This window comes from Cyphomyrmex costatus, unplaced genomic scaffold (genome assembly GCF_001594065.2).
Source record: "Cyphomyrmex costatus isolate MS0001 unplaced genomic scaffold, Ccosl1.0 scaffold474, whole genome shotgun sequence".
Taxonomy (NCBI): Eukaryota; Metazoa; Arthropoda; class Insecta; order Hymenoptera; family Formicidae; genus Cyphomyrmex; species Cyphomyrmex costatus.
Genome location: NW_017279009.1, coordinates 1,970,485 through 1,997,835, shown reverse-complemented (window position 1 = coordinate 1,997,835; position 27,351 = coordinate 1,970,485). Strand labels below are relative to the sequence as shown.

General features: G+C 37.1%; 3 protein-coding genes and 1 long non-coding RNA gene across 12 annotated transcripts; 3 read left to right on the top strand and 1 right to left on the bottom strand.

Annotated features, from left to right (window-relative positions):
- The first annotated feature begins 108 nt into the window (after positions 1–108).
- On the top strand, positions 109–9,488 carry lig (ubiquitin-associated protein-like lingerer). 6 transcript variants are annotated; one of them, XR_001940837.1, is made up of 16 exons: positions 109–179; positions 1,720–1,921; positions 2,641–3,004; positions 3,181–3,438; positions 4,067–4,260; positions 4,344–4,580; positions 4,685–5,002; positions 5,081–5,515; positions 5,601–5,789; positions 5,870–6,077; positions 6,325–6,530; positions 7,473–7,682; positions 7,763–7,888; positions 7,982–8,257; positions 8,339–8,638; positions 9,223–9,488. XR_001940837.1 is itself a non-coding variant. In XM_018544887.1 (15 exons), exons 2-15 carry the CDS (start codon positions 1,787–1,789, stop codon positions 8,585–8,587), a joined length of 3,378 nt encoding a protein of 1,125 aa, XP_018400389.1. In that variant the 5' UTR covers positions 109–179; positions 1,720–1,786; the 3' UTR covers positions 8,588–8,982. The 6 variants fall into 6 exon arrangements, 5 of the variants coding, with proteins under 5 accessions (XP_018400389.1, XP_018400390.1, XP_018400386.1 ...); XM_018544887.1 differs by lacking the exon at positions 9,223–9,488 and having other exon boundaries at positions 4,094–4,260; positions 8,339–8,982; XM_018544888.1 differs by lacking the exon at positions 9,223–9,488 and having other exon boundaries at positions 7,512–7,682; positions 8,339–8,982.
- Positions 9,489–12,559: 3,071 nt separating this feature from the next.
- Positions 12,560–14,204, top strand: LOC108778019 (WD repeat-containing protein 13). The gene is made up of 4 exons (XM_018545069.1): positions 12,560–12,689; positions 12,763–13,436; positions 13,514–13,806; positions 13,890–14,204. Exons 1-4 carry the CDS (start codon positions 12,560–12,562, stop codon positions 14,134–14,136), a joined length of 1,344 nt encoding a protein of 447 aa, XP_018400571.1. The 3' UTR covers positions 14,137–14,204.
- Positions 14,205–15,152: 948 nt separating this feature from the next.
- On the bottom strand, positions 15,153–22,673 carry LOC108778065 (STE20-like serine/threonine-protein kinase). 4 transcript variants are annotated; one of them, XM_018545149.1, is made up of 10 exons: positions 22,573–22,673; positions 21,925–22,067; positions 21,780–21,803; positions 18,125–21,252; positions 17,509–18,052; positions 17,211–17,420; positions 17,088–17,096; positions 16,763–16,889; positions 16,559–16,630; positions 15,153–16,469 (listed from the first exon to the last, which is right to left on the bottom strand). In XM_018545149.1, the coding sequence occupies exons 1-10, from the start codon at positions 22,658–22,660 to the stop codon at positions 15,937–15,939; spliced, it is 4,878 nt and encodes a 1,625-aa protein (XP_018400651.1). In that variant the 5' UTR covers positions 22,661–22,673; the 3' UTR covers positions 15,153–15,936. The 4 variants fall into 4 exon arrangements, 3 of the variants coding, with proteins under 3 accessions (XP_018400651.1, XP_018400652.1, XP_018400653.1); XM_018545150.1 differs by lacking the exon at positions 17,088–17,096; XM_018545151.1 differs by lacking the exon at positions 15,153–16,469 and having other exon boundaries at positions 16,564–16,630; positions 17,084–17,096.
- Positions 22,674–23,852: 1,179 nt separating this feature from the next.
- LOC108778038 (uncharacterized) lies at positions 23,853–26,995 on the top strand. Its single transcript, XR_001940838.1, has 4 exons — positions 23,853–23,914; positions 24,355–24,396; positions 24,592–24,632; positions 26,766–26,995. It is a non-coding gene; the product is annotated as an uncharacterized LOC108778038 (long non-coding RNA).
- The last annotated feature ends 356 nt before the right edge of the window (positions 26,996–27,351 follow it).

Here is a 27,351-nt window from a genome sequence, read left to right as displayed (position 1 = left end):
GAAACGTCGCACACGCACGCACACAGAGCTACACGGAGCAGAGCCCAATAAAGAGCGAGGAAAAGCGGTGCTGACTGCGCTCTGCTGCGCTGTTGGGCACTAGTAGGTGCCTTGGTGCATCAGGGAAGGGGGGCCCTGCGGTCACGTGACCGAGCTGCGTTTTGAGCGCACTAACCCAGGTACGATAGCAAATCTGTTGTTTTTCTCGTGGTTTTTCGCGCGCCGCGGCCCCAAGCGCCGAGGTGCCGTGACTCCCGCACGCTTCCGCTCCCCGTCGCGCCTGCGAAAGCATCCGCACGACGTCCACGGCAGCCGTGAGTTACACGCAAAGATTCTTTCGTCTCTCGGCCATTCCGAGACTCCGTCGGGATCCATTGATGCACCGCCGCGGCGATGCTTGACAAGCCTTCCTCTCGCATACCAGAAATGGCGTCCACCGTGCACATGGCCTGCTGAACGATATCCTTGCCTGCGAGAATAATCCAGAATAATCACGCCTTCTTATCGGAAGGTTCTTTGTGCGCGTGTCGTCGCTTGGTAGCTTGGCGTGAGCTCCTATCCTTCCGTACCGCATCTTTCTTTCTCTCTCTCTTCTCTCTCTTCCTCCCTCTCTTATTTCACTTCTTCGCGCACGGCTTTTCGCGGCGTGCAACGGTGTGCGAGTGGTCGCCGACGCGTTCGACCAGGTGTTTTTCCTTTTATTTTTATTCTTTTATCGAATCTCCGCGTCGCGAAGGAACAAGAAGCTCCTCCGTGAAAATTCCGACGGAAAATTCCGCGACGTATAAGTGTGTTTCCCGCCGAGCCTCGCCTCGCCGTTAGGTATCCTGACGCATTTGCGTTTAAGACACGCGTCGCAGAAGCACGCGATCGTCTTGACGTGGCTCGCCAGTCGTCCCGTGAGACATTTCACGCGTGTACTCCACGACGTAACGTCGTCATCGTGTGCGACGCGACTATCTCCCTGAATTGTTGAGGTGATAAGCGTTAACATTCGTTCAACATTCGTCATTTTCCCTGAGGCTGATCCCACATCTTCCGTTTATTGTTATCAGACGCTTCTAATCTGGTGCTTTCTCATTAGTACGTATTTTACAAGCGTAATTTATCTCAGTTCACCAAAATCTTTAGTTCTTTGGAAGCGATATTCGGCAAAACCTTAGTAGCTGTTTGGTCAATTTTAATTTAACACAAGTTTATAGTTTTTTTTTTGCAAATGAGCTTTGTTGTTTATCTCCAAATATATTAGTAATAAAGATACTTCTTATATTCTGACTTTGTTTTCATAGGATGTGAATTTGTTAGATTAATTCACAAATCTAAAGAGAACAACTAGATTTTGTACATTTTACACATAGATTTTATGATAATTTGGTACGAGAATGATATTTGTGTAGAAATTCAAGTAATTCAAGTCATAATAATAGTAAAGAAAATACAGAAATAGTTAACATTGGTTGAATGTTCAAAGATTATTTTTAGAATATTTGTAAATATAATTTAATTGTTGATACTCTCTGTTTGTTTCTACAAATTATAATTGCTTTGTGTGGCAAGATACTGTATGATCAGATCGTAACATTCCTGTAATGTTTGTATCTTCATTAATAATGTTTCTAAAAGTACTGTATGATTATACAATTTGCGTTATTGGAAATCAATTTTGTCTATATAAATAATAAACTATTGCATTATAATAACAAATGTTTTCTGTTTCAGACTGTAAATAGGGAGTGTATATAGTGTGATACGGTGAGTGCTTAGGTGCGTGGGATTTTAGTTGGCAATGAGTTCAAGCAACAAATCCTTGGTGTCCTCTGGTGGAAGAGGCACCAATAAAAATAAATCACAACAACATGGCAAATCTGATCATCATCATCATCAAACTAAATCAGATTCAACCAAACATGACAAGGCTCAGGTTGGTTTGAAACAAATATGTTTTTATATTGACATATTTATTGGTTTAATAAATACATTTCCAAGATGGATTACACTTTGTACTACAATAATGTGTATTCTTTTGAAAACTTTTAACCAATTAGTATTGCTTACAAAACAAAACATGTATGGGACATTTGACACTTACTAATTACAAATCAATTGTTCTTTTATAGTTGAGTCATTACATTGTTATAACATAATCTGTAATACAAATATTAATTTCTATGAGCTAATACATATTTTTAACATGATAGATTACAGTGTTATTTCTGACAAAATATTTATTTTATCTGCATGGAAAGAATTATTCCGAAGAATTTTTATGTAAATCTCTCATATTCATTAATAAAACTACAATAAAATATAAAACAAGTTTGATTCATTTTACTAAAATGCATGGTAAAAATCTTTAAAATATTGTATTGTACCATAACTATATTTTCAAGGTAAATTTTAAGAAATAATTCTTTCCATGTATACTAAAACATAAATAAGATGTATAATATATATGTATATAATATATGTATAATATATACAATGGCATGCAAGTTTCCAGCCAGTAACATTTTGTACCTTAATTTATAAAAAAAAGCCTGATAAAAATAATTATTATTATCAAGATTTTCTATATATATATATATATATAATACTGCAATGTTAAACGATCTAAAGAAAATTATAACGATTTTTATATAGCAAAACACAAATCAAATGCGCAACGCGCAAATCATCGATACCAGAATGGCGGGAGGTGAGGACCCTGTTCTGAAGGAGCGTATCAAACAGGTCATGGATATGACTCGACGTTCGGAAGATGAGGTGATCATGGCTCTGCACGATAGTGATGGAGATTTGGACCGCGCTGTTAACGACCTTCTAGAAGGAGTAAAAACAGAATGGGAGGTTAAAAAGAAGAAGCCTCGTCAGCCTAGCGGTTCCAAGCAGACCACAGATCAGTCGAGTGGACAAGACGACAATGGCGATTGGGAAGAGCGACGTAACCAACGTGGTGGTGGTCCTCCGCGTATGCGCGGCCGCGTTAATCATGACAATCGTGGATGTTAGTTTACATTTTTTTTATCAATTTCTTCAATTTTATTATTTGAGCCACTTAAGAACAGACATATAATCGAAGATAATCTTTTTTTCTTATCGATTTTTATTGCGCAGGAAGATTACAAAAATTCCTACTTTGTTATTTTATGAATTGTAATTGTTGTAAAATTGTTTGGGTAGGGCGCGGACGAGAAAATAAGGAGAACGAGAGGAACATGGAAGATGGTATGCGTGATGGCAGCTATAGCAGAAGAGGCAGAGGTGGATCCGGAAGATCAGGTCGCGGATGTCGTAGCGGGGGCCGAGGTCTTGGTCCAAGAACATTTGCAAACCGAAACGATCCATCATCTGCCTCCACTGCGCATGGTTTTAATCGGCCCATTGAAACCTGGACAGGTAGTGAGGAGCAACAACAAAGTATTCAAGAACCAAAAATGGGTGAGTTTTTATCTGTACTTGAGTTTAAATGCAAGTCAAAATGATTTTTTTTTTCACTAAACTGACTATTACATATGTACATTATGTTTCTATAATCATTATAGAAATATATAAAACTCATAAAAATGTGGTTCTGTTCGAAAAGCAATAATTTCATAAAATGAGCATAATACCACTCACAAATAAGAACCTGTGAGTGGTATTATGCTCATTTTATGAAATTATCATTATAGAAATGTTTTATTAATTTTACATTATCATCAAAATAATTTCTTTAATGAATTTATTTGCATTTTATGCATATAGGGGCATGTATATGGTTATACAATCCATTTGATGCTACAAAGGTTCAAAGCATTTTTTTATTGATCAATTCGTAAAATTCTTTTATCTCATTTTACTAATTCGTAAAATTCTTTTATCTGATTTTACTAATTAGTAAAATTCTTTTATCTGATTGGTCAGTCGAAAGCTTTGAAACATTTGTAGCGTCAAGTGGACCACACCCTATATATAAAGCATTGCGATCAAATGCATTATGTACACACACGTGTACATATGTGTACGTACATGTCGAACATATTACATCAAATATATTACAGCTATACGATAAACTATATATATATAGATGCTTGGAATAATTTGGACTCTACAGAAGACTGGGATAACGAGGAGTACACAGGATCTCTGGCAGATACGAAAGTCTTCACCCCGAGCACGAACATCCTCGAGCCTCCGCCTGTTCTGGAGGAACAGAAGCCCCAGGAAATATCATCCACGCAAACCAATCAGGGGGTTAATTTGTCACTGCTTCAGCAGGAGGTAAAATTTTATCAGTGTATAAATATTTTTAGATACATCTTGCTGAAAAATTCAAATAATTTTATTTTTTACATGATTTATAGGAACTACCAAAACTGTCGGATATGTCTACAATGCAGCAGCAAAATTTAATACAACCTCAACAGCAAGCCCAACAACAAGTGTTGGGCTTACCGACAATGCAACTATCACAACCTAGCGCTATTAGTGGTGTACTAACAGCGGCACAAACTCAATATCTGACGCAACTTACTCAGCAGACAAGTGAAAACTTAAAAGCAGCTGCACAAACGTCGTTTTCGTCATCCATGTCCAATCAGGTATCGCAATATTGCTATATTTTTGTAAATTCTCAAAGTTGTACGTATTTAATACGTTAATTTATCTGAAATTTGAAATTATCAGTATGCGCTTGTATTTATAGCCTCAGAGACAAACGAAACAACGTCCAAGAGTACCTCCACCGTCGAAAATACCATCAAGTGCTGTAGAAATGCCTGGTGATGCGGTGAATAGCGGAATCGGTTTCCTCGATGTACAGTTTGGCGCGCTTGAATTCGGTAGCGATTCCAGCTCCATTGACGGTTCGGCGAATGAAAAGTATAACTCCACAAGTAATACAATCACCGGTGTAGACATTTCTTCCGGTGCGAATACTGCGAACACTGCCAATACGAGTAATTCGCTCGACATCGAAACTACGCAGACTTCCACCACACCTTTCAACGCCAGCTCACAGATGGTAAGTTTCACTTTTTTGTTACGTTGTTTACAGTTATTTGTACACGTGTCGTTCATACGGTTACAATTATACTTTCAGTTACAGAGCACCGACACTCTGCCAGCATCCAATGAGCATACGATTAGTTCCCAAGGTTTCACTCGTGGAAGCAGTAGTGGCCAAAGCTTGGACATAACCAAGCAAGATTTCACATCGCAAGTCTCACCCGGAAATGCACCGACGTACGGTGGTACGACGACCTATCAGTCGTCGCAAAAATCATCTTTCCAGCCGTCGAGTGGTACGCCAAGTACCTACAATGCATATTCGACTAATAATCAATCTCAGTCTAGCTTCCAAAATGCGTCAGGCGCCAATGCGAGTAGTTATTCTGCGACGGTAACAGTTTCACAGGCGAGTTACAACTCTTCGACGTCGTTTCCGCAATCCAACACGTCGAACTTCAGTCAACCCTCTCCTTCCGCATCGGCGTCCGCGACTTCCGGTTACAACCAGCCGACCACTAGCAGTCAGGTACAATTCCGTCGTACCAAGAATTGTGCCAGAGATATTAATACAGCTTCTCTCAACAAAAGTTGAAATTATTTTTATTTTGTAGGTTTATCCATCCGCAAGCGGATATGTACCGGCTACAACATCGCAATATCCAGCGCAGGCTACTAACACAGTATCAAACAGTAATGCGGGATATCAAACTTACCAGCCTCAATATCAGTCTTCAATAGCAGTTACGACCTTTACGTCTCCAATAACTCAAAGTTCCGGTTATCAGAGTGCCACGCAGTCTGTTAGTACAAATTTTTGCTTTATCTTTTGGTATAGCTTACACAGTTTGATAAAACAAGTTTATGTTTAAAATGTTGATAGGTGTACGCAAATCCATACGGTAGTTATGCCAGCCAACCGCAGGCAGCGTCTCACAATCACAAATTGAACAGCACTGCGACGAAGGATTCACAGTACGATAGCAGTGCAACAACGTCAAACAGTTCTCTCGCGACGACTAGCGCACCAACGTTGGGTCTCACCTCGACGTCAGTTAATAGTTCACAGACTAAAGTGACGAATTCCAATGGTTAGTAAATTTTCAAAAAATAAATTTTGTTTTGTTTTGTTTCTATTTGAAGTTTTCGAATGAACAGAGTACAAAGTACTGTTTTACCACAATGAATATTTTACCATTAAAAATTCCTATACAAGGAATTAACAAGAGTTGTATCTTTTTTTTTTTTTTTTCCTTAAAAAATGATTGCTTTAGGATTTAGCAATTCAGCATATCAAATGGAATAATCCATTTTAACAAAAAGATGTATTATTTTCAGCTGTTCCAAAAAGCACATCAAGTGGAGTAGTGACGGGTAGCAGTGGTACCGGCAATATGACAGGCGGTGGCGCAGCCGGAAGTATGACGCCGATGCTTAGTCATCAGTATATCATGGGCCAAGCGGGTGTACCATATGCAGCTTTTCAGCAACCCGTGTACAGTTACGAAGATATACAACTTGTACAACAGAGAATACCACATATGGTCAGTTATTTTTCGATCTGGTTCAATTTATTTATTCTTCTATTCATTCAAATATAAATGCATTGCTCTCTGAGTAACGCTTCTTCGGGGCATTATACACTGAAACAATTAATATATTATGTTACTTACAATTACACATTGCTATTACAATGTGGTATATATACTGCTTCGAAGCGCTTACTCTATTTATGTTATTATCTAGTACGAAAATTCCTAAGGTAATCGTTTTTTTATTGCTTGGTAGCTGCTCGTAATTCCAATATTCTTTTCGAAACGTTTCAAACTCTTATGGATGCCTTCACGACAACACCGTAAATTCGTTCTTATTTTTCTGTAGTAAGATGTTTTGTTATAGAATAATTAGTAAAGACAGATCGGCTTTTCGACATTACTTCGTGCAAAAATGTCTTTTCGATGGAAAACTGCGAAAAATATTCCTGAAACTTATTTAATATATTTTTCAACTACGAATTTGTTTCGATCTCCGATCTATCTTGACTTATTTTTCTTCCTTCTTTGTCTTGATTGACTTAATTGTAGGCTGTGTACGAATGATGTCACGTATCAGATTATATGAAAAATGTGCATTATATTTCCGTGTGGTAATATATATTATATATAAATGGTTGATGGAGGTTTTACTTCTTAGCTTGTTGTTTGACTCGGATATTTTTGATTATACAAACATGGGAAGCGTGCCGATAGTGGGAAACGAATGTATTCGTATGTGTATTGCGACTGTACGCATAAATAGTAGCTCTATCTATCGGTTTAAGTCGGATGGGAGTACCTTAAGTACTTTTCACACATAGCAATAGACCCAATCCGCATGTTACTTGTCCCAGCTCGGTACGCGTAGAAATTTAGTTAGCCTTCTCTTGTATTTGGAGTACACAGTGTATGCATGTAGTTTTGTGTTTGGCATTCCTGACTAACGTGCAGCCAACTACTGGTTACTATGACGCGGCTCTGGGCTATCAGACGACTGGTCCCGCTACGAGTCTCGGTGGTGGCAGAGGTGATGCCCTATCTGGTGTGCAAGGCGTACAGGGTGTCCAAGGAGTCCAGGGAGCCTATACCAGTATTAGCGACGCTAGGTTTGCCAGAAATGACAGCAACGCATCGCCAGTTCCTTCCACTATGTCGCAGCAGGTGAGTTTCGTCGACCAGCTTAGAGTCGTCGCTTAAAAAACCGTAATATCAACAATTTTCAAATCTTATGGGATTTGCAGACTGCTACGCAGCATCAACAGCCGATGATAAATCCTACTCTTCCTCCGGGATACGCATACGCATTTACTTACGGTAGTGGGATTATGCCGGGAGGTTTTCAATATGGAACTCCTGCCATTTATCCGGTGAGTTTTGCGCTTCCGTCAAGTACTTTACTGTTTGTGGCTCTTCCTGAAAGGGACCAACGAATTCTAAAATTGTGCCGATTTGTATTACAGCAAATAGCAACGGCTGGCAACGCTGGGACGAATAGTGGCGCGTACAGCGCTAAACCGGGTAGCTATGGATCTGGTTATGGCGCTGGTGCGAGCTACGATGCACTGGCTTCCGCTGGTCCGTCTGGAGAATATAAGGGGGCCGGTAGCAGTTACACCGGAACTCAAACTGGTAAAACTGGCACATCCACGGGAAACACTAATACCGCTGGTTCTTCCGCAACAGATATCAGCGCTACGATGTACGCTAAGAGTCATGTTGCTCTTGGCAAAGTGAACGTAAGTAACATTACTCAATAGTAATCGTTGTTCGAAACTCTATATATTACGCACGTATGTTCACTCAATCGATCCTTTTAGTCTTACGAAAAACAGACTTTCCACTCGGCTACGCCACCACCATTCGGTCTTACGGGTAGTCAAAATGCTGGTTTGCCCGGTGGTTACGGTGGCCCACACTTATTTATCCCGACTATACCACATCAGCTACATCAGCCACTTCATCAGGATGGCGGCAACAGCGGCAACCAAAGGTCCAACACGAGTTCGCAAAACAAAGCTCAAGCGAAGCCTGGATACAGTCCTAGTTACTGGACCGGTAGCAACTAAATACGAAAAACAAAAGACAAAGTTTTGAACGCGACACAAAGGAAGGACGAAGTAAGAATATAACATCTTATTAATAGAATAACAAATCGTCCTTTGTTGTGAAACGCGATTGTGTGACATAGAGACTTTGACGTTGTCATTAGTTAAAAATGACGCATAAATTGATAGACGAGAGACTTTACTTTTTTCGAGAATAACACGAGTCAATGTGAAATGAAGGGTGAATACTTTTGAAAATTGAAAGGTATATGCAATTATTGACCAGATGCTTCCTTCAATGGTAATGAATAACCAATTTTCGCCCCCTCCTCCCATGTGTATGCTGTATACTACATTCACTTGTACTTGATAATTTATTTGTTCGGTTCAGCACACTCGCAAACTTCTCCAAGAGACTGGCGTAGAGCGCGATATCACAATAAAATAATTTTTTGAATTTTATGTGATATACGTGCAAATCCTATATATAATAATTTGCATATTCCTTCTTAACTGTGAATTGCACTCGTGCCAAATGAAATTGTAGCGTTTATAACGCGATGGATTGCGAAAGATGGATTATCGTCTGTGTAGATTTCATGAATTCCGTGACGCGACCATGTCATAAAATTCATGATAAGTCTGGTACGTCGTAGGATATGACGAAGCCAGTATCGCGACCTTCTCGTATGACGCACCGGAAAAGAAAGTAGAAGAATAACATCGGTCGAGTTCGCACCAGATCTCCCGTTTGTACATTACAGTGCAATTTCGAACGTATTATATTTGACTGCTAATTATAGGGTGATAATAGTGTGTCTTTATATTGTTCTCTTTTCTTTTTCTCGTGTATGTAAACATCTTGGCAATAAATAATGAAAAGCGTATCTTTGTGAGGTAGCATAGAGTTGTTTTCGTGAAAGGGGCGAAAATAAAGATGTACGTGAAACGTACGTACGTTTGTATAAATTTATTATTATCGCGTTTTGTAGCGTTTTATTTTCAGTATGGTTCGTCATAGCGACGATCCTGTGAAAAGTATAATTGTTGCACTCGCATACACTTGGTTTAATCGCGTTACGCATCTTTGTGATTAGTAATGATTTTTATTACTCCTTATTAATATGCATATATGACGTTTATTCCATACTGCATTAAAATTATTACATGTAATCTCGGTTAAAAATGGAAAACTATATATGCAACTCGCATTATTTCTAAGTGTAGTTAAAAAATTCAAATATGCCACAAATATGTAGTAAAAATAGTGCTCTGTTCTTTTATTATTTTTATACCTATCTTTACTTCTTGTCTTGGTCTCCGTACATTTGATTAAATTCGAAATAAAATGATAGGTCTTCATAAGATTGATAATGATTACGTTTACATTTTATTCTATCAGAATCTCTTGAATTATGGATTAAAAGAGTAGTCTACGTTTCAAATTAGAAATATTACTATATTTTTCGTTTATTAATTTAGATCGGCATTTATAGATATCATGAAACATTTAATTGATACAAATTATGTTTAAAATTCTATATATGATTACTGTTAAGAGATTATTTGGACAGTGTTGACATATATGAAAACGTTACGGATTGTCATTTGGCATACTAGTGCAAGTCCTACATATACCAAAAAGAAAATTGATAATTTTCTTCAAGGAAAGAATCTGTTCCCGTTAGATTAACAAGTTCTAATCTTTATTGTGTCTCCAAATTTTTGCAGAAAATCGTCAATGACGTTATCAAATCAAAAATTGCAGTTTTTCAATTTGCTCGAAAAATAACCGCATATTTGACTCTCGCTCATGATACAGAGCAGAGTATGTGATGCAGAATACGTGATGCAAAGCACGTGCGTGATCACGCTTGAGAGATGACATGTGATGTTTTTCATTGCAAAAAGAAACAATCGTACACGTTCTTCGTTATCTATATAGTATACGCAGTAGACTAGTAGAGACCAGTTAAAATTTGTTTAAGAAATCATGAACGATTAAAATGAAGACGAGACTTGACATGACCGATTATTGAGACGACTGAGCATATATTAGTAACGATGTATGTGCAGTCACACACTGATTAACTGCGATATTTGTATCTTTTTCATTATGAGATTGTAATAAGAAAGAAAGAAAGAAAGAAAAGAAGCCATTATCGATTCCGTCTGGTGTACACATTCGTTAATATTACATTATTCATGCTGATTAGAGGTGCGCGAACTGTATAGCTATATACATATTAATCGGAACGAAATAATACACATATATTGACCAACAATGGAACATACATATTTTGAAGATATACTTTACATTTTTGCATTGTGAATAAAATGAATGATCGCAGATATTTCTTTGATGAAAGAGAGAAAGAGAGCGAGAGAAAAAGAAGAACGAGAATAAGTTCAAAGCAAATACGTCGAACGAACGAGAGAAATAAATGTATGTGAATTGTTTTTCACAAAGGTGCTGTGAGAATTGTTACGACTTGCGTGTACGCGATAAACGTGAGGAATAATGTTTCTTCTAGCACTACGGACCGACAAGTCCGATGGTCGACAAAGCTTTACCGCTAATATAAAAGCGAGAGGTAAATAGTTGTAAGTAAACTCTTGTTAGCGACTGCATATATATACATATATAAATATATAAATACATAAACGTATATATATAAATATATACATAAAAAATGCGGTATGAGTAGAATGCGTTTTGAAAAGATCGGAAGACCAAATGTAGATTAACTTCCTTTTTTTTCGGAGAAAAGTGTAAATCTGTACTCATATAAATTCTCGAAAGAAAGAAAAAGAAGAGAAAATTGGATTACATTGACTTCGCTGTAGTCCCGCGAATGTGGACTATTATAGCCACTTATTACGAGTTAAAATACGCGTTCAAATGTACACGCAGTCGGCATCAACGAAAGAGCGATTGATGAACGACTGGGAGAATCAAGTAACGTTTTCGTTCTATCTCTCTCTTAGTGTATGTTTTATAGTCGACTCTCAGACTTCATCGTGTATACTCGAATCAATTTAGGACAAAAGAAGTATACTAAGTGTAATGTATAATGGAAAGTGATGGGAAAAGATGCAAAATATAGTGGGGGAAGCATTAAAAACGAAGAAAAAAAAAAGAGAAAAAGCGAGAGATAAGATTCAGAGTTAAGCACGTTTGTTCTCATATAATTATACATTAATAATTTTTGTATTTTTGTCAAATATTAACCGAGCGAGAGAGAATGCACGATATATGCATTACTCAACTATTACTATTATATGATTAATAATAATAATAATAATAATAATAGCTACTACTGTGTATAAATATGGATATATAAGAATAAATGTATTAAAGAAGTCTGGCGATTTACATATCCGTGGTACAAATGTTTGTATTATGTTCCCGTTCGTTTAACGCGATTCCTCGATTTCTTTAAAATAACTTTTTCCTAATAACATAAAATTCCTTTATAAATTACTATAAAAGTTACTCCATCCATAAAATATCTACTATTATTTTGAAATTCGCGGCCCGCTCGAATCGGTTGATCGATTCGAGAACGAAGAATCTGAACATGGCTGAAAGTCGAAGAAGCGTTGAAGGATATATAACCTCGAAATTTGGGAAAGTTGGAATGACAACTTCTCGAACGATGGTTGTTAAAACAATCGAGGAGAAAGATAGGAAGATTAGAAGTAAAACGTCATGGACTGAAGAGATTATACGGTGAGCGCGTTTACAATCGAATAGGATCGATTTGTTAATTTAAAATTTAATCTTGAATAAAGTGTGGAAACGAAAAAAGGTCACGCTCGCATTTCAATTTCCTTATTTTATTTTACTTGGTGACTGCTTTCTTGCGTTTCTTGCGAAAATATGTGAAGTTTTACGCTACATACACGAATCGCGTCGTGCAGTTGATAGAAAGGTGTGTGTCTCTTGAAATGCTTTTGTGAAATATTACAAAACGTTACGCACACACATCAATGACAGAAGTACAAGTCAGTAACATCGAGACTGGCACGTCGCAGAAGATGGCCACTACGTGGCATCAACAAGTGTTTGCACTCGACGCAAAGTATAATACACTGCGAGCTAATAAGCTCCCCAGTCTGGGTATGTTTAACGTTTTTACTTACATTACTTTAATCAGTTAAGTTGGTTTTATTTTTGAATTTTTCTGCTGTAGGTATGTTATACATTCGTCGAAGAAATCAACTGCTTCGCGAGAAATTTTCTACAGATCCAGAGATTGGTGCACGATACTTGAAATTACGGTCAGAACTATTACGGCGACGTTATGGAGAAAGATTGGAGCAAAACAGTGTGGGAAGTCGCACTATAAGTGAAGAATCATCTGAAAACAGAACGAGACATCAGCATATACAACGAAAATCAACAGCCGAGAACTTTGCATTCGCTGGGGTCCATCATATTTTTGATCAGCATAAGGCAGCTGTAACAATGCTCAAGTTTGCCAATAATGATAGGTCCAAATTATGTTGCGCGTCGTTGGATGGTACACTGTCGATATGTGAAGTCGTCAGTACACCTCCGAAGGTGATTGCTCTTTTAGAGGGCCATCGTAACGGTGTAACTGCACTTGATTGGAGTATCAGCAACGATCTGATTGTTTCTTCTTCTTTGGATGCGACAATAAGGCTGTGGAGAGTATGCACGGATGCAGAGCCTATTTGTTTGCGAGTAGTGGACGATCAACAGCGAGCAGAAGTTCTCTGCTGCAATTTCATACCTGCCAATAATAACTTAATAATAGCTGGAAATTCTCAAGGATTGATCCAAATTTTGAATGTATCTACCGGCATATATACGCGCGGTGGATCCCGCAAAATTGGTGGGAAGGTCAGAAGGTCTTTTGTCTCGAGAAACAAAGCGCTTTAAAAAGCAAACGTACAAATTGTGTTGTGTCGCGTTTTTAGATTCTTTCCCTGGCATGCGAGGGCAGCGGTGGTTCGGTGATCTGGGCAGGCAATGACAGAGGCGTTATAGTGGCTTTTCGACTGGAATCCGGTATAGGACGGTTGACAAAATTGCAAAGAGTGCAAGAGATTGGTGGAATGATAACCAGTCTCTCCTGGCGTTCTTGGCTATCAAAGGATGCTCCTTGGGCTGCTTTGTTAGTAAGCAGCGCATGCAATGCCGTACTATTATATCGTGTTGCAAACAATCATGGTTCTTTGTACTTTTGGAGAAAGTATCCTATCAAACACAGGTATTATTTTTATCATGTAAAAAAACTTTGAATTTTTTTTGCTTACTACTATATATAATGCTGTATGTTGTATTTTTTTGTAGATTATATCCCTTGAGATCTACTTTCTGTCCACAAATGGGCGCGTGTTTAATAGCCACAGGATCGGAAGATGGTGCCGTTCATTTGTTGGATTCAACGAGAGAGGGAAAAGCCGCTAGGATCAATCGACTGCACGGCCATGCAACTCCTGCACTAGCTTTATCTTTTAATTATGACGAATCTTTACTCGCATCTGCGGATCATGACGGATTGATTATCCTATGGCGTAATCATCAACGTAATTTATAAAATATTGTACAGAATTTTATCAAACCAAAAAAAAGCATTCAGGATCTTGGAGCTTTAAAGCAAATTATAAAAATATGACATAAATATACCTGTGTAAAAAAACAATGTATAAATTTATCTAAGATATTTAAAGAGTTTAGTATTATTATATATACGTTTATATATCTAATAAAACGTCTATATTTGAATAAAAATAAAAGCATTGTACATAAAAAATTAGAATTTTAAAGATGGTTTTTGATGAAATAAACAGATGTCTTCTGTATAACAATATATTAATTGTTCTCTATTTTAGCTTATGTCATAGTGAGCATAAAGCAGTATCAGTAATAATAGGTGTGGTAATAGCGAGAGACGCCTGACAGCACTCATAGTGCTACGGTAGCAGCGATTTGTTTATATTTTTTCTTAATATCGCGTGCATTCGTGAAACGACAGTGGCACAAACTCCCACATGGTTTTCTTACGATGCTAAACTATATTTGCGTTTCGATACTGTTTCATTGATTCGTTCTAATTACAACAGTCTCTTCGTGTCCAGGACGAGTAATTATATAATTATACAGAGATACATTGTTGAAAACCAATATTTGTAAAAATTTCTCTAAAACAGCATTTGCGATCATATCCATGTTTATCGCGTTTCAGCGAATATTTTAGATCTAGAATATCCTTTACACACACAATGTATCATATTGAACATATTAACAATTACTTGTTTGTATTGCACACTTTTATTATGGTATTGTGAAGTAAATATACCGTAAACGCACAAAGTTATCTGTTAGCATAAAGGTAAATATCTGAGATTTCTGTTATATTACTATAGAAAAGGCAAATATTTCTATATAACATGATCGCTTTTTTTTTATCACGCATTCGAGTAAAACAAACCGAGTTCTTGTCTTGTTTCTCATCCAATATAATATAATAGTTTTAAATCCAATATAAAACATATCGATATACGCACTATATTCTTCTCATCACAGATCTATAATAAAAGTAAAAGTCTATCAATACATCGTGTATATATCATATAGAAAATTAATCGTGCAAGTATTTTCGTATTTTTCCTTTGCCATCTTGAATCTTTAAAAGTGGGATGGCAGTCCCGTATATTTCACTATATAATACTTTAATAATGTAGAGAGCAGATTTGTTAATTAATTAATGTAATTAATATCAAGAAATATGACAATGAGTGTTGGCAAAGACGACCAAAGAGATGATGTGAAAGATGGCTATATGGAGTTTCTTATAGAGGAGTCACAAAAATAATTGTTCTACATAGGCACTACTGCTCATTTAACAATTACACTATAAACAATAATTATTTACACGCGCAACGAATTGTTCATCGTAATTCGATGTAGCTTCTACAAATCGATTGTCTAGAATTAATACTTCATGTCCACTTTTTATACAACTCCTCCGTTGTTACTGACTTTGTCCTAACATAATTAAACCTTCATATGAATAAGCTTTATTAATAATATAAAGCTGTGACTATCTATATACTGACACGTTTTTCCGTATTCGTTACAGAACAGTCATAACAACTTCGCTAACAAAATCCATTAGACAAACGATCGATTTGTATAGCCTCGAGTAATGTTGGCTACATCTTTTTTATGTACATTTGTTCGAGATTCGTGTCGTAGTAATAATCTCATCGGTGATAATCAACCAGATCGCGTGCGCACTAACAAAGAGAATCACCACATTTTCACGACGAGATTGTTTCGGACGGATTTATGTACTAAACTGTCCTAAAATTTCATTACAGACTTTAGTCTCATTTTAATCACGAGCTAAAACACTGCACTTCTCGGTGGGCTCCAGCGTCTCTTGACTATCACACTGAGAAATTCTTGTAGAAGATGAGTCGATCTGAACATCTTCATGAGGCACCTTTGGCAATGTGTTATCGTCATTTGTTGGACTCGATACAATATATTGGTCCTGCGTGACGACTTTTTCTAAAAGTTCCGATTCGTGATTCTCTTTAATATCTAATTGCTCGTCGTCTTCGAGCGATTGTCTCGCAGGGACAAACGGGGCGGACGGTATACCATTCGACGATACCAAGTTTAATTTCAAACGATCTCTGGTGTGTCTTAATTCTCCTAACTGATGTTGTTGACATTGGTCATATTCATGCGCAAAATCAACGTTGTTCTGATGCGGCTCTTGCCGACAACTATCCGTTTCATCCCGATCATCGGAAAATGAAGCCGCATTTGCACCAGGAAAGAATTGGCTGACGTACTTGCTTTCGCCAGTTTGAAATTGAAAAGGTCGATTTGAACTAGATACAAAAAATTCTTCGTTTCCTGTAACAAAAATTAACGCCATCTTACATTATATAGAAATTAAAAAAAAGATATTATAAATATAAAAGCTTTGGTGAATTCACACATACCAGCATGATTGGCATCATCATAATCTAAAGGATATAGATCTAATCGTGGTTCATTCATCATCTCTTCCCAATCTGTAATATAAAAAATATTGAAATGAATTGTTTATTTTTATTTAAATCCAGACATTTGTCTTCCCGATGTTTAATTTGAGAAATATTTTTCATAAACACAAAATATTTATTAAACGTATGTAAAATGTATACCAGAATATGACGTTGGTTCCGAGTTAGTGATAGTATCCGCTTGGCTGTCCGCTGGTAATGTTTCCTTCGGGTACTCGTACACGCATTGATAGCGTTGTTTCTTGAACCATACGCTCTTCTTCTGATCCTAGACAAACCATGCATTGTCAATCCGATTGTAGAGAAATAGATGCTTATACCTATATTTAGCATGTCTAGTGTGTTCATTTATGAAAAGTACGTGCGCTAAGTACCTCAAATTAAATTTCTGCAAAGGAAAGAGTCACGGGAGAGGAATGTTAAAATTACATGCATTGCTCTGTACTTAAGTAATCGACACACCTACCAACTCATCCTAGCGGCGATTAAAAGAATAAGAAGAGTATCATTAATGATCACTGATTGTGATACAAGGATACGAGAGTGCGAATAATTTTGTATATGTAATATTTATCTGTATGGTATTTACCCCTGATTTTAACGTTTTGTCCGGAGACCTCAGTGCCGATCGATGTGGTGCTAGAGCAGCATTCCAAGCCGAAGGTGTGAATTCTTCTTCCTCCTCTTCGTCCTCGATGGCTAATTCTTCTTCTAACTCGGAACTCGTCGCTGTGTTCGCTTTATCGTTATTCACAGTACTTCTGATTCGTATCTGCTCGATGTGTAGCTCATTATACCTCTACAGGATATAAGTTTTGATCAAGATTTGGAAAAAAAAAACAAGTAGAGATACTTAATGCCATAATATTTTTTTGAAAACTACATACTTTCCACACAAATTCACCAGAACTAGAACTGTTGTCCTCATCTTCTTCTCCATCTTCATCTTCTTCCTCCTCCATTTCTTCCTCCTCCTCTTCCTCCTCTTCATCTTCATCTTGACTACAGCATTCGTGTTCGGTGACAAAACTCGTCGACATCAAATCATCTTGCAAAGGTAAAGGTAGTGGGAAAGACGAAGGTAACTGTTGCCATTTGGATTCTTCCTCAGGACTCGGTAACGGTGCACCTCCACTCATTTTCACGATATGCGACTTATCTTCTAACGGACGTACTACTGAACAAGTGTAATCTAAATTTTCCTCCTCGGACAGGTCGCCATTCGTCGTATCTCGATCTTCGTCCTGTAATCGTCCCTCCAACAATACCATTTCATTCGTACGAGTATCCACCAACAGCATATCTTCGGACGGCACCGATTCTCTCGAAGCGACGGATGTTTCTCTAGAGTTTGACACTAAAGACTCGGAAGTGACAGTACTTTCTCGTTCTTCTAGGATAGGACTAAGCGGCGTTCCATATACATTGTACCTGGACGTGATAAAAAAATAATTCATATACTAATAAATACTAATAAACAAATAAATTTTCAAATACCCGTACCTGATCGATATGTCTACACCTCCACTAACTTGATTAGCTAAATCCTCGCCGTCTTCATCGTCCCACTGTTTGCCATACGCGTCATCAGAGATGGAAGGATTTTCATCATCGTGTGCTTCCAAGGATTCCACGATCTGCATTTGAGCCTGAGGCAATTTTTCCCTGAGTTCGTTACGAATTGCCGTTACGAATTCTTCCTCCATACTGAATGACACGTATGAGTTGTCGCTACGCAAGCTCACCGTTGAACTATCCTCATCCTCATTTTCGTAATCTTCCAGTGAGCATTCACCTCGCTGAGTACTGAGGACGTCCAATTTTAAGCCGCGTGTCTCCGCTTCTGAATGGTGTGATTGATGGATATCACTATTAGTTTTGAATATCTGCACTTTTTCTGGAGTTACGTCTTTATTTTCTATTTCGATGTCTTCTACCATACTTTCATGTTTTACCCGATTCGGACTCTCCTTTGTATTATTCAATTGAGTCGAATCGGAATTGGTAACATTAACTTTATCAGAAATGTGATTCGAATCAGAAATATTTCGTTTCGAAGGCGATATGTTCTTAATGTCGGATGTGGAAATCACGCCTTCCGTTATACTTTCAGGACCAGCGGGAGTAGCATAATATTCCGCGTCGAGAATAGTGTCTAGTTCAAATAGAATTTGGAATGGCTCTTCTTCGGAATACGACGATCTGGAAACTGCAGTGCTATTGACTGAAGACAGAGGATTGCCGGATGAACAAACTGCTTCCTCTTCCTCGCAAGACTCCTTATCTCGAAAACCGGAATCGGAACTTTGTTCGTCATCCGGCGTGGATAATTGCTTTCTTTCCTCCTCGTCATCATTTGGCAATGGTTTTCTTTCTATTTCCGCATTTTCTACAATAGAAAAACTATCATCAGTGGTATAAATCGAATAGGTGTTACAAAACTGAGGTGCATCTGGCGTAGACGTAGTCAATTCTGGTGCACTAGTATTATTTTGCTCAGTCGATGCGTCTATGTATTCGTTGAACTCTGCTTCATCTGAGAAGCCTGGTACCTTGTGTTCTAAAGCGGAATCTAACGCGTGATTCCAAAGTAAAACATCTACTGTATTGGTCTCAGCATTTTTCAAATTAGGAATATCGTCGTTGTCGCCTTTATTGACGAGGGGTATATCGTGCGTCTCGTAGTCCTCCTTCTGCTCTACTTCTTCAACAGAGAACATTTGGTCAGGTACATAGCGAAGAAGGGGGAGGTCCGGATCCCCCTTCGACAAGAGTCTTAATACATGTTTTTCATTGCTACGTTGCGTACTATTCACGCTTGTTTTAGATTGCACGCTATCGTTATTTTCCGGAGTTTTTCTCGTATTATCCACCAAAGAAAGACGTAAGATTGGTGTCTGACTTTGATCTGTGGTCAAAGTTAAGAGCTTCGGCTGTTCTAAATTTTCTACAGACCGTACTTTATTGGTAGCGTTGCTCGGCAAAGGATCTCGTAACTTCTTCAACGCTTCATCAAATTCATCCGCAGGCACGGTATGTCTAAGATCGCTGTCGCTACCGGTTACGGGTAACTTCTTTTTGACATTCTTCTCCGATGTTTGCGCTCCCATTGACCATTCTGCGTCGGAATCAGGATCGATATGTACAAGCACCATAAGATCCGTTACAGACTTGGACTTTTGTTTGACTTTTTCGGTATATACACCCTGCTCGATTCGACCCTTCCAGCTTTCTTCCTCGGTTTCCGAGCCAGACTCTTGAAATGTCGTGGCAGTCTTCATTTTAGGGATATTTCTCACTTGTTCGTCAGGTCCGAGACGAAACGAAGATTGTAATGAGTCTGTCGTTTGTGCATCATCCACAATATGAGTCCAATAGTCGGAATCGATACTACCACGTAGATCTTGTAAGCTAGCACTGCGTACATGCTGTTTGCAAGTATTCGCGCGTAGACTCTCCCATCGTTGCTCAAAATCTATGTGTGTCGAATGTTCATTCAAAAGAATCAGCTTTACATCGTCCAAGGAAGGTCTGTCTTTCGTATTGACATTCAAACACAATCGAATCATTTGAAATATATTTGGTGGACAATTAGTGAGATAATTTTGCAATAGTTTCGTACCGTTTGGCGCAAATTGATTTTTCAAAGATAGAATCATCTGTATGACCTGTTCGTTGTTCATATCGTTGTAAGGTCTTTCTCCCCAACTAGCGATCTCCCAGAGGAGAACCGCGTAACTCCATATATTGGCTTGTAACGTGATCTCTTGCGTTTCGATGGTAGTGTCCGTACAGTTTAAACTTTCTGGCGCGGACCATCTGATTGGTAAGGCTCGGTCTCCTACTATATAATAATCTTCAGGATATTTCTCAACACCGGTACCGTAATCACCTAACTTGGCTGATAAGTCTGGAGCAACCAAACAGTTCCTCGCCGAGAGATCCGTATGCGCGAAGCCATGATTATGCATGTGTTTTAAACCAGATACAATATCTATCGCAATTCGTATTGGAACATTTTCCTTGGTAAGTGCTTCCCTTGACTTGCTATCGCGGTTTGATAGCAAAAAACCTTTTAAATCACCAGCTGGACACGACTCAAACAGTAGAAGGTACGGATCGGTTTCTAGGCAAAATCCAAGTAAAGTTAAGACATTTTGGTGGCGTAGTTTCAAGTACGGCGTAGCCTCGCCAAGAAACCAAGCCTTTTCTCTAGTGGTAGCTTCTTCGGTGAGAATTCTTACTACTACGCCACCTGATTTTGATATGCCTTTAGACTGTTCCAAATCTGCTCGACCTTCAACGACTTTTCCAAACCATCCATGACCTATTTCTCTAAGATATTTAAGTTTCTCTCTGGGGACATAAAGCTCGTTGGAGTTAAACCATTCACTACATGGTTCTTGTAGAATAGAATGATCTGTATCTTGATCCTCGATACGTGGTGCTGACAAAGGTATTGCTTTATGTTTTGGAGCACTTCTAGTGCCCGATACAATCGAATCCACTGGTAAGGGTTCAAACTGAACCCTCTCGGAAGCGGCTAACGTTCTGGAGGCATCTAATTCCAATCCTTCGACAGAGCGATTAAATGCACTTTCTTGTCCTGTACTGCTCCCATCCTTGAATTCCTATAATGATATAACAGTGTCGTTATATGCTTTTGCATAATCAGAGCAAGCTAAGATGCAGACATAGAGACTTTTTGCTAACGTACTACGCATGCTATTCATAAACATGTCTAAAAAGGAATTACAAACTTAAGGCGTTTCTAATAATTTAGAATTATAAAATATAATGAAATCATTTCTTTAAGATTCAAAGAGATCATTAAATTATAAAGATCTAGCCCTACAATAATATATGCACTATTTACTTATGTGTCTTAAACTCTATAAAAACATCAAATATATATATAATCTAGATAAGAAACCATTTTTTCATTATTTAGAAATACATATAAAATATTATTGATATATGTACATATATATATGTACATCAATAATAATTTATAGATACAGAATCTTCATAGATAAGAATCTGTACCACTTTTAAGATTAGCCAAAACATTAATTTTGTTTACATTCCAGTTTTTATTGGTAATTTAAATTGGTAATTTATGTGGCAACAGATAAGGGACCTGCAACATCAATGTTACCTGATTGCATTTTTCTGCTTTGTCCTATAATTAAAAAATGCAAAGATTGGTGTTAGAGTTCAAAAATAATGTAATGTTCGGAAACATCACTTTTTCTATGTTTCTTAGGTACAAAAAATTAAATATGCAAATCTCTTCGAACTACCTGAAATCCTTTGGGTCTTCTGTGTCTTTGGCAACAAAGACATCCAGCTAAAGTTAATGCTGTGGCGGTGACGCTCGACAGAGCAATCGCATAACGCATCCAATAATGTTCCCACTGCCAAGAAGCACGTGATTGTGATGAATCTACAAGAATAAAATTATTCAATGCTAACTCTGATAAAATTTAATATCTTAGTTACTCTAAGATCTATTCTCTGTCTTCAACTGGACTAAAACTTTCTATCTATACTTTCATCAAACTTCAAATTTATGTTTAACTATTTCTTTTTTAATTACAAATATACTATTTTAGTTATAAAGAACATATGGATATTCTTCATTTAATGATACATTTTTTCTTTTTTGACATTCTATGATTAATAACAATAAAATGACAAGATTGTGTCAACGTGTGTCACAAATGGAAAATAGCCTATGTTGTCGATTGTCACTGTCACCTGCAGTTTATTTCTTTTATTTTAGAAAATGAGAAAAGAGGAAAGCAACTATAAGCAAACAACATTAAACTCTTCTGTCTGTCAAACAGTGTTTGCATATGCACATATGTGATAGAATTTAAGGAACATCAGGTCAGTTGACATTCATGAGAACAGCGTGTACTCTGCGAAGGAACTCGCAAACGACGTACCAGCAACGAGCGGCGACGGTACAGGATAGGCTGCGAGCATCGGTAGACCCACCCAAAACAGCCAACAAATCCGACGTAGGTTCTGCATCGTGTACCAAGACAGTTCCTTATCATCCACGTTATGATTCGGCAGCAAGCTGGCTTAGGTCATTCTCGTGTTTGCGTTGGCGGCGGCGACAAACCGCGACCTTAGAGATTCGATAGTCGTCACGGACACAGACACAGGTCGACAACGCGCTCATAGTCTTCGCCCCGCGTGCACCTCGCGCCTTCGTAGCGACAGCGCAGGCGAAAGGTAGCGAAACGTACGGCAAGGCCTATCCGGGCTGTGCATGACACGGTTACTCCCGTAGCGGCGTCTCGTGACGTTGCGTTGTCGACGAGCTCTAACGACACTGGGACTGCTGCAAGTAGATCACTTTGCGCATAATGTGAAAAGACATGCCTTCCTTCAGTTCCTTCTCCACGCCAGACACTCCGCGAGTCCACGCATCGTTTCCCAGCGGAAAAGTGCTCGTCCAGAGGGAGAAAGCGCCGACGGATAACTCTGTCTTCACGTGCCGATCGCACATTTACGTCAATTTATGTACACATCTGGAGGGCTTCTTACTGCGACTTGTGTATGTTAAAAATTCATTTGACATTATTCTGCATTATTCCATGGAGTAGGAAACAATTGGGTGCGAAATGGTGTGAAATGCCTATCTAGGAGAGGGGATGTATGGATAGGTGATTACATGAAAAGGACGAGAATCCGATTAGCGATACGCCATGTTGTTGACACAGTTTCTGACGTTGAATGAAGAAAAACAATGGTCATTGGCGGTCAACAATATGGCGCGCTGTGTTTCAATTAGCTGATTAGTGCATTCTTGACGTCACGCGGAAGTGTTATTTCGTCGAAATGCTTTTTTTGCTCAATAAGAGAAATGCAAATTTAGCGCTTTATTATATAAATTAATATTTTATTTTAGTCTAGAAATATGCTACGTTCATGTAAAAGTTGGCTAGTAGACGCTAGATAGATAATAACTGCCAAATTTGAGAAATGGAAATATACTGTGAATGGATTTTAAAAATTAACAAGTTTTTAATTAAATTTTGAAACCTTAAATCAAGTGTTTAAAAAAATTTGCGTCGAAAATTAATTCCACATCATGCCGTTTGTGGCGTTGGAATCGAAAACATGTTATATTCCTTCTATGTATAATATAGTCGATGACTTTCTCCCCGCTATTTCTCTGCCGCCATCTTGAAATATCTCACTCATTCGACAATCGAGTCAACGTTCATTCCTTCTTCCGGTCCATCCTGCTACGCTCGCATCTGCACGATACACGTGGTGAGTTTTGGTATATAGCTTGGTCTTTATTATCGAATTTTTTCTTAGTAATCCGCTGTGTCAGAATATGTATCTTACAATCATGATATATTCTAAATTATCAAATATCTTCGCAAACCAGTATTATTTGCAAATAGTCGTATTTTATGATCTTTGCATGCGTATAACTTATCGTCTATGCAAAGATATATATCTAACATAAATGTGCTCTGGCTTTTTGAAATTCTTTGTTTTAATGTAATTACAATTTACATTATTGGCTTTTGGTTGAAAAAAATTATTTTATTACATAAATATTGAAAATGATGATGGGTAATCATCGAGATCTATGAATACTATATGATTTGCATACCTTTCCAACTGATAATTATTTAAATCAGCCTAAAAAAACAATTTTAATAGAAAATAATCTTTATTAATATAGTTATTTTATTATTTAGGTTGCTCCCAATTCATAAGCAAAGCAGTATCTTGAAATGAAGGTATTTATATATTTTTTCATATCGCTTTATATTTTCAGTATACTCGTAGTGTTTAAATTAAATGATGTTATCTTTATCACCAAGATCTATGAATGCTGTGATATTAAAATTTGCTACTTCTGATATCATAAAGTTTAGTAAAATATATGATATATATGATGTTGTATAACTAATACAGAATTTATTGTGTTTAAGGTTTGCTAAATTCCTGAGATTTATGATGGCAACAACTCTAGGTAATTTTTATTTACTATATAAATTTAATTCCTATAATTATATATTTCGTAGTATCTGAAAATGAAAATTATCTACAAAGATCTATGAATGCTAATTAATTTCTGTAATATTTACTAACTGATTATTTACATTAATCTGAAATTCATGTAAAAATATAGTAACATTAATTGTTAAATAAAGTTATTATCCTTTCATTTTCTGAACAAAATATTTATTTTTAAATCCTTTTAATCTTCTAATAGTCTTATTAAATATTTTTTCAATGGTTTTTATATCATTGGAAATAATATCGATTGCAAAATTAATTGGAAATGTTAATAAAATACTAAACATAAGGTGCATAAAATTAATATCTGAATTTCATGGAAAAATTTTAATAAAACATCCTGAATATATTTGAAAGTACAATACTAGATTGCGTTTTTAAGGAGGGCAAATGAGAAATTGAAAAATCAGTATTATCTCTACATTCCTTTTATTTGTATGAGATCAATACATTTAAATTATTTTTTTATTGAATGTATAGTTTTAGTACAGTTCTTTTATTTTATGAATAAGATTTTTGTGTCGAAACAAAATCAGAAGTAGAACTTATAATTATTATCATTATATAATTAAGAAATTTTTATATAAGATTGCACAAAGATGTATTATCTATTCTGTTCGCTTAAGGCTCATATGTATGTTTAACTTCTTTTTCTTTAAGTTCAGAAATTGTTATATAAAAATAATTTATATTAAAAATTCAACAAATTTAGTTTAATAAAATTATTTGATTAGAAAGTTACACAAAATTTCTTGTTTCATCTTCCGTATTTCTACTCGTAAAATTAAACGCTGTTTATGATATCGGAGAAAATGCATCAGTGTGGAAAAGGTGTGCTAATATGTGTTTACACGAGTAATGAAAGGACGTTTTCGTAGACTGATTATCCTGCGGCGACAAGACCAAAAGGACTTGCGTTCGCTACGTGCTAGCTATTTCCGCGTCAGTCCTTTTGCCCGCTCTCCTCGAAGGGAGAAATCGTAACGCTTTAGGATTGCGGTTCGCCTCGTTTGCGAAGCTGTACATTGCTAACTGCACCGCTAACGAGACTCTAGCAGGAATTGCAATAGCCACGCGTCGCACTATGACGTCTTCTCGCCGTTCGACTGAATAAAGCTTGCGCTCTCGACTATGTACGGCTTATTAATTTAACTTGTCGCGTTGCGAAATACCTTGGCGAGGTCGCAACTGCTGAGGAAGCTTGCACCGATCGATCGCTCGTAAACGTCTATTAGCATGTAAACGCCATTCGTGAATAGTAAATGTTGACTGCGCATCAAGAATGTTTAAGTCTCCAATAGAAATATCGTCACTATTTATTTATCGATGGAAGTATTGATGTTCAGTGTTGTATCCAAAATTAATAATCAGAGACATTTTGCGGTAACAAGTCAATAAGAATTTAACATATTTAAAAAAATGAAAAAAATGAATTTTATAAAAAAGTAACGTGATATAACTCTTACAAATTCTTTTGTTATAAACCGAGAAAGAGAGACGTGACGAAAATGCAAGGAAATAAAAGCTTTCCAATCAAAGTAAGACGCAATGTGGAATCCTTTGGCAAGTGCAACAGGGATTTAAGTACGCGGTGCACGGAACAAATGGGCCTCTTCGGGATTCTCATCCGGCCTTTACCTGATAGAAATATGCGAAAGAGGAAAGGAAAGCTCGAGGCGATATTCTTTGCGGCTTCTTCAGAATCTCAGCTTCTTTAGAATCTCGAGATTCGATGAGATATAGTATATATAAGAATAAAACATAAGAACGAAGAAGTAGGATATAACGTTAGCGATACGCGATAAAATTATATTGGGTGCACCAGAAAATAGCAGCCAATTTTATGTTGTAAGCTCGGTAAGAAAAAGATATGTAAACTGTCGTTTATATATTTATTATAAGATATGTATTTATTATATAGGATAAATAATAAAATATATACAATACTTACCGTAAAATCGTAAGAAACAGTTTGGATACTTTCGCGATAAATTTTGCTTTATTATCATAAACATGCTTCTCCTTATTGTAATTTATGAATCGGCCCATTTATTTTTATGTTTTATATTGTGTCTCGCGGAAAAAGGGCCATAAAGTTTCCCAGGGAATTATGAGAGGTGATATATACCATTATGGAATTCTACGGAGGATGGAAAATGCTATTCTCCGAGTACTACCCGTTCCGAATTACAGCGATTTCCGGCAACTCTGCTCAGCATCCGCAGCGGTGGACCAGAATTTCGTGGAAATTATGACAATTAGCGCAATTAAAATTGGTTCACAACTAATTTGGATTTGCGTACCTTTTGCATAGCGGCCGCGTAAACACGCGATACAAGGCATCATTTGCAAACAATGTGTAAATTAATATATCTTTTATTAGAGTATTGTGTGTGCGCATACGCTTTTGTAAGGAAACACATACTGCTACAAATTACGGAGCATTATGAAAGTATTTACAAATAGAATAAAATTACATACTAAAGTTTTATATTCAAAACAAATGAATGGTATTATACTGCCTTAGTTTACATGAAAAACACTAAACCGTTTGCAATCTTTTTCATTATTTCTATATGTATATTAAATTTAATCTTGAAGTCACAAAAAATGGTATAAAGTATACTATTATGTTCTTCAATAATCTTCCTTCTTGCATATATTTTATTATA

Bases quoted from the DNA above. Each gene is read 5' to 3' on its own strand.
- LOC108778019 (XM_018545069.1), top strand. From the start codon at position 12,560: ATGACAGAAGTACAAGTCAGTAACATCGAGACTGGCACGTCGCAGAAG. The intron at 12,690-12,762 runs GTATGTTTAACG...TTTCTGCTGTAG, and splicing joins TAATAAGCTCCCCAGTCTGG to GTATGTTATACATTCGTCGA. The intron at 13,807-13,889 runs GTATTATTTTTA...ATTTTTTTGTAG, and splicing joins AAGTATCCTATCAAACACAG to ATTATATCCCTTGAGATCTA.
- lig (XM_018544884.1), top strand. From the start codon at position 1,787: ATGAGTTCAAGCAACAAATCCTTGGTGTCCTCTGGTGGAAGAGGCACC. The intron at 1,922-2,640 runs GTTGGTTTGAAA...ATTTTTATATAG, and splicing joins CCAAACATGACAAGGCTCAG to CAAAACACAAATCAAATGCG. The intron at 6,078-6,324 runs GTTAGTAAATTT...TATTATTTTCAG, and splicing joins TAAAGTGACGAATTCCAATG to CTGTTCCAAAAAGCACATCA.
- LOC108778065 (XM_018545149.1), bottom strand. From the start codon at position 22,660: ATGCAGAACCTACGTCGGATTTGTTGGCTGTTTTGGGTGGGTCTACCG. The intron at 22,068-22,572 runs GTACGTCGTTTG...TTATTCTTGTAG, and splicing joins ACCGTCGCCGCTCGTTGCTG to ATTCATCACAATCACGTGCT. The intron at 21,804-21,924 runs GTAGTTCGAAGA...TTTTAATTATAG, and splicing joins GAAGACCCAAAGGATTTCAG to GACAAAGCAGAAAAATGCAA.